Here is a 6554-nt window from a genome sequence, read left to right as displayed (position 1 = left end):
ATGTCAATATTGTCAAAGTCTAGACAAAAGTAACTTTTGAATTCTTAATTAAGACCTAAAGATTGACCTATCAGAAAATTTACTGTTTAGCAAGAGAAACAGAAACTGTAAGAACTGAAAACAGGATAATAACTTCCTACGGCGACGTAAACAGTCAAAAAGTTTTTCCATAAAAGACAAAACAGTCAAACTATTTATTTGGTCTTGTAATGATCTATTTTGGTTATATGATTACAGGCTTTGATGTAACAGAAGTAAGTGGGAGCTGTCTTGGTGGGTCCCAGGTTCGTTCCCAGTCTTTCGCATTTTAGTTTGACCAAATTTATTGATTTTATAAATAAAACACAACACACGATCGATATTTATTTTCATATACATATGGTAGATAATAATAAATTCGGTGGTTGTGGCTACTGAATACAAGTATACAAATCTTGACCAAGTGAAAATACAAATACAAACACACAATTATGAGTATAGACATCTATATACGAAAATACATTAACGATTTCGTTTTGTAGTATCGTCATATCAAAACCAAAGACATACTTGGATTTAGATGTCTTAAGCTTCACTTCTAAGATTATGTAATCCATCTCTTTTCAAATAAATAGATTTTTTTCACTTTTTATATCTTATTAATAAAATAAATTTAGTTAGTTTTTTTTAAAGTAAAATAGTTACATTATTCTTAATATTAACAATTTTTAATAAATCAATACTAGTTTTAAAAGCTTATGTGTAGAAACCTATATTTATCCATTAACTAATAAATTCAAAAGTTATTTTTTTACATATTAAAATGGATAAGAACAAAAAATTATCTTTACAAAATAAAATTTTAATTTTAACTTTTGGTAACGAAAAATTTTCCAGCATAAAATGACTTGACAAAAAAAAAACAATTTGCGAATTTTCTCAACTTTGTTCATATGTGTGAAAAACAAATCCAGATATTTAAACGTAAGCCTGTGAGTAGGAGTACAAATGAAATAATTTACGGTGGCTAAATGGTTGAAAATTGTTTAACAAACAAATATAAGAATAATGTTTGAACAACTTATAATAATATTATCAATGCAAAATGCTATTGTTTTCTTTTGTCATCGCAAAATGATATTGGTATTAACGAAGAAATAATAAACAACAAAATCTATACTATTAAAAGGGAAGCACTCTTAAAAAATCTACTTATAAAAAGTTGTTGGACTTTTTTTTTTTTTTTGGTTTTCCTTATATATTATATGTTATCCCTATTTAATCTCACTTTGTTATCAGCAAAATAAATATTATTATTTGGGCTTTGAGCGTTTAATTTAAAAATATAATTTAACTGATACAACCCATTCAGAAAATAAAATTATAAATCCAATTAATTTTTGTTACAGAAAAAAAATTAACCAAATTAACTTAGACCCATTTTTTTACAAAATCCCAAATTCTCAAGACCATTTTATACATAAATACATATAAATGTAACATTATTTAAATTGTATGGATTTATAATAATAAAATATCTGTCACAAACTGATTTTTTTTAAAAAAAAATATATAATAGTTTGATAGAAAATTAAAAAAAAAATAATACTTGCTACACTATTTTGGTAGATTGATAATTAATATATTTATAAATAAACTTAACAATATTTGTTAAAAGAAATTTCTTATACAAGTCAAATGTATATTAATATATCAAAAATTTATAACACAAAAAACAAATTATATTTTTCTCAGTGGGTTAATAACGGTCTTTTTGATTTTCAAATACTTTTACTATATTCATTTTATTATATTCTATCTCACTATATATGAGTTACTAGATTTTACGGTTCGACCACAAGTCTGATTCGGATATGAAAACTCAATAAAAACATTGTACCGAACTGAAATAATAATAATAGAACAGCTTTTAAATATTTTAGATATCTAATAATAAATATAAATTCATTTAATATTTGAGTTTATGATCACCAAAAAAATATCCGCGTTTCTTAAGCGCAGGTCAAAATCTAGTAAGTGATTAAGACTTAACAAAAAAATTATTGGTGCGATTCTATTACTCAACAAAATGTAGACAGTAAATACCATTTAACATCTCAACGTATAAAACAAAATGAAACCATAAGATAGATAATATATTCGACACTGCTTATGTTTTAAATGCTGAGATTGTGTTGACAAGAAAAAAAAATACTGAAATTGTTACTTTTAGAATTTTTACACTTTACAAAAAAAATAAACAAAAACGGAATGTTAATATCATTTTTTATTTAGTAAGCTGTAAAATTTTCTTGATTTAACTTAATATGTTTATTCTGTCAAATCGAGCACACAAAAAAAAATTCAACTCTTTTGTATTTAATTTCTGAAATTTCCTTTCATTGATTTATAGATCTTACTTAATATTTATTACATAAAAATAATATAAACATCAATTTTCATAACAAATTATTGTTGTTTAACAACTGGTATCAAAAATGGACAATTATATTGTCTCCATATTTTATGCGAAGTTCATAACATTTTATAAAAACAACTAATTTTATCAAACCGAATAGATAAAATGTTTAAAATTTAAATTCACCAGATGAGAACTAACCAACAAAGTTATAAAAGCCACACGTGTGGCGCATACCCTGCGCAGATAAGGTCTCCTCCTTCCTTCGTCTTCCTTCTCTCAAATTCCAAAAAAAGAAAAACAAATCCTAAAAGCTCAGAAAAAAAACTTCCAAAAATGCCGGGGAATTTAGAACCGTTGGATCTTGGAATCCAAATACCTTACCATTTCAGATGCCCAATCTCATTGGAGCTTATGACCGATCCAGTAACCGTCTCAACCGGTCAAACTTACGACCGCACAAGCATCGAGTCATGGATCGCCACCGGAAACACCAGTTGCCCCGTCACACGCCTCCCTCTCTCCGACTTTACTCTCATCCCTAACCACACTCTCCGCCGTCTAATCCAAGAATGGTGCGTCGCCAACCGCTCCAGCGGCGTCGAACGGATTCCCACGCCGAAACAGCCGGCGGATCCGATATCCGTACGGTCTCTCCTCAGCCAAGCTTCCGCAATTTCGGGAACTCACGTCTCTGTCCGCTCACGCGCCGCCGCGATTCGTCGTCTCAGGGGATTGGCTAGGGATAGCGAGAAGAATCGCGTTTTGATCGCCGGTCACAACGCGAGGGAGATTCTCGTGAGGATTTTGTTCGCTGACGTGGACGTTGGAGTCGAAACGTCGTCGTCCGAGGTTGTTACCGAGTCGCTCGCGCTTCTGGTTATGTTCCATATGACGGAGGGAGAGTGCGAGTCTATCTCCTCGGATCCGGGTCGGGTCGGGTTTATGACCCGGTTACTGTTCGATTCATCGATTGAGAACCGGGTCAACGCCGCGGCGCTGGTAGAGATGGTGTTGACCGGATCCAAATCTACGGATCTGAAAATGATAATCTCCGGGTCGGGTTCGGTATTCGAAGGCGTGATGGATCTTTTGAGAAGTTCGGTTTCTTCGCGGCGAGCTTTGAAGATCGGAATCAAAGCGCTCTTCGCTCTCTGCCTCGTGAAACAAACGCGCCACCTCGCTATCTCCGCCGGAGCCCCGGGGACTTTAATCGACCGTTTAGCGGCGGACTTCGATAGGTGCGATACGGAGAGGGGTTTAGCGACGGTGGAGCTTCTCTGCCGGCTGCCGGAAGGATGCGCGGCGTTCGGAGAGCACGCTTTGACGGTGCCGCTTCTTGTGAAGACGATTTTGAGAGTGTCGGATAGAGCGACGGAGTATGCGGCGGGAGCGTTGTTGGCTCTGTGCACGGCGGAGGAAAGGTGTAGAGACGAGGCTGCGGCGGCGGGATTGGTGACGCAGTTGCTGCTTCTGGTGCAGAGTGATTGTACGGAGAGAGCGAAGAGGAAAGCTCAGATGCTTCTGAAGCTTCTCAGAGATTCATGGCCGGACGATACTCTTGTGAACTCCGACGAGTTCGGTCGTAGCGAAGTGGCGCCGTTTTGATTTTTTCAGTTTTCTTTTCAAACAAGTAATTTATTATTTTTGTTAGAGATTTTAAAGTAGTCTTAATCATGTAATTAATTTTTAAAACATTTTTTGTTTATCAAAAGTTCTTTTTCTTCTTGATTATCTGTCTTTGCAAGTTTTTTAAGTTGGAAAGGTTGTTGAAAAGCAAATGAAAGCTATAAGACGACCAAAAAGAAGTGGAAGTTATAAGTAACCTTTTATATACTAATCTATTTCCATAACGATAAATATTAAAACCAAGATGAAAAGTATGACTGCAACTCGATATCAAATCATAAAAAAAAATTGAATGATACAATTTATACATAAGGCAATGTCTTGATATGAAATCAAATAAAGAAACTTTGATACTTCTTTTTGTCAACCAAATTTCATTTAAATAAGCCCAATGAACTAAAACCCATTTAGAGAGAAGTAGTGTTGATCGAGTCGTGACCATCTCCATGATAGCATCTTGTAGCTCTACAAGACACGCGTCATAACACACTTCCTTTATGCACGAAGCAGCAATCTCGACCGTTGTGAAGCTTTCATCCTATAGGAAAACTATGTAATCGATCATTTGTCTCTATCACCTCTTCACAACAGCAAAAGGGGCTATGCCTCAACAATGGAAGCTTCGGTGCTCCTTAACTCCAACACCAATTAAACATAATCTCTTCTATCATCATTTTTTCTCTTAACCACTTTTCCTTTTCTAGTGATGAGAAGTGAGCCGCCGTCTCAGATAATTTTAATACACAAAATTTGTTTCCGTTGCACTAAAATTGACAGATTGAACAACACAAAATTGACTTTATAATATATAGTAAATTATTTATTGACAAGACACACACGAAATCTGCTCCGATTTTAGTTTGAAAATCATAACAAAATTAGTCAAAACAAAAAAAGATCTGACAAAATGGTCAAGTTGATCATAAGAAGGAAAATTTTACATGAAGCACACAAAAGAATAAAAAAAAAAGAGTATCATTGCTTTGATATATCTTAGTTCTTACTACTTGTTGATATGGTTTTTAGTAGTTTTCTAGGTTTTTGTAGTCTTTTATCTATGTTTTCGGGTATTATAGGTGTTTGGATGTTATTTGAGACTTTGGTGAAGCTTTACATGGATTTCAAGAAATTTTCGCGATAATTTGAAGCAGTAGGAGCAAATGGCAGTTGAGGATCAATTGATTGAGAATCCTAACATTAATGGATCTATCGATCCGTCTAACCCGAACTCGATCAATGGTACTTATGGATCAATCGATCCGCGAGCGAGAAGTGAAGAGATCTATCAGACAAGAACTGAATCGATTGATCTTATTGTTTGATTGATTGATCTGACGCGTATGAGCTAGACTGGAATTTTCCTTTTCCTTTTTCCTGTTTTGGTTTTGTCCTTTTTCCAAAGTAGCCCATTATCTATAAACACCTCTTAAGACAAAAAATAGAGAATTAAGCTTTACTTTTAAGAAAATTATTATGTTTTTTAGTTGAAGGGAGAAGAGATATTATTTTCTGAACCCCAGTTGCTTCTCTGTATCTAATAATGTTATCTAAATTGATTTGTGTTTCTGCTTTCATGTCTGAGATAGTTTCATTATTAGGTTGAAGGGTTGTTGAAGGGATTTAGATTGAATGTTTAGGGTTGATAGATTGGAGAATTTTCATTAGATTTTTTACATGGAATGTTCTTTATGCTTGATTGGGCCAATTAGTTTATTGATCTTAGGTTGATTAGATACATCAAAAGTTGATTTTATTGCCTGAAACAAATCCTTGTGAGCAAGTGTCCTTAACCAATGAGAGTTGATGTTATTGTGCTATGTGAATATATCAAAACTCAAACTTAATACATGTCTAATCTCATAGGCTCAACGAGAGTTAGTTCTCTAGGTTGCTAAACATTGTAATTGGAGACACATGAATGGAAAGATTATACAACTATGTTTTGAGTTCACAAATGGTTCTTTGTTAACTCCTTGCTAGACATTGTAATTGGAGCCACAAGAGTGGAAATATTATACAAATATGTTTTGAGTTCACGAATGATTTTTCGTTAACTTCCTAAAAAAATACTTGCATTAATAATCTGATTTTCTACAAATTACCAGATGCATAGCGCTTTTTTTTATCGTTTACATAATTTTTTTTATCTATTACATTTTTTGTTTAGTTACAAACCCATCTATGTTTCTTTTAGCTTGATTTGAACTGAGAATTGAAGTATGTATCTAGTCATTTAAATTCTCAAACCCATCTATATTTTACTATGCATTTGCAGTTAGTTTATTGGGTTAAATCTCGAGTGATCATGTTTCAACCTTATTTTATAGGTTTTTGAGATTTATTTTTTAAAGACATTTAAATTTGTTCTCTCTTTTTTTGACCTCACTTTCATCGTTTTAGTATCTTGGACACTGAAGTCTGAAGATACGGGTGTTGTTGATGGATCTTTGACTGCAGAAACAAGATCCAAGCCTCCCAGAGAACATGTAAGAAGGACCATTTCTCCATTTCTATGCCTATGTCAAGA

General features: G+C 33.3%; 1 protein-coding gene across 1 annotated transcript; it reads left to right on the top strand.

The window, feature by feature from the left end:
* Nucleotides 1–2645: 2645 nt before the first annotated feature.
* On the top strand, nt 2646–4129 carry LOC106439068 (U-box domain-containing protein 26). The gene has a single exon (XM_013880415.3). The coding sequence runs from the start codon at nt 2735–2737 to the stop codon at nt 4004–4006; it is 1272 nt and encodes a 423-aa protein (XP_013735869.2). The 5' UTR covers nt 2646–2734; the 3' UTR covers nt 4007–4129.
* Nucleotides 4130–6554: the final 2425 nt, after the last annotated feature.

Source organism: Brassica napus, chromosome A8, assembly GCF_020379485.1.
Source record: "Brassica napus cultivar Da-Ae chromosome A8, Da-Ae, whole genome shotgun sequence".
Taxonomy (NCBI): Eukaryota; Viridiplantae; Streptophyta; class Magnoliopsida; order Brassicales; family Brassicaceae; genus Brassica; species Brassica napus.
The sequence above is the reverse complement of the archived record's forward strand: the minus strand, read 5'-3'. Positions and strand labels throughout refer to the sequence as shown.

Coding starts and splice junctions, on each gene's coding strand:
- LOC106439068 (XM_013880415.3), top strand. CDS start 2,735: ATGCCGGGGAATTTAGAACCGTTGGATCTTGGAATCCAAATACCTTAC.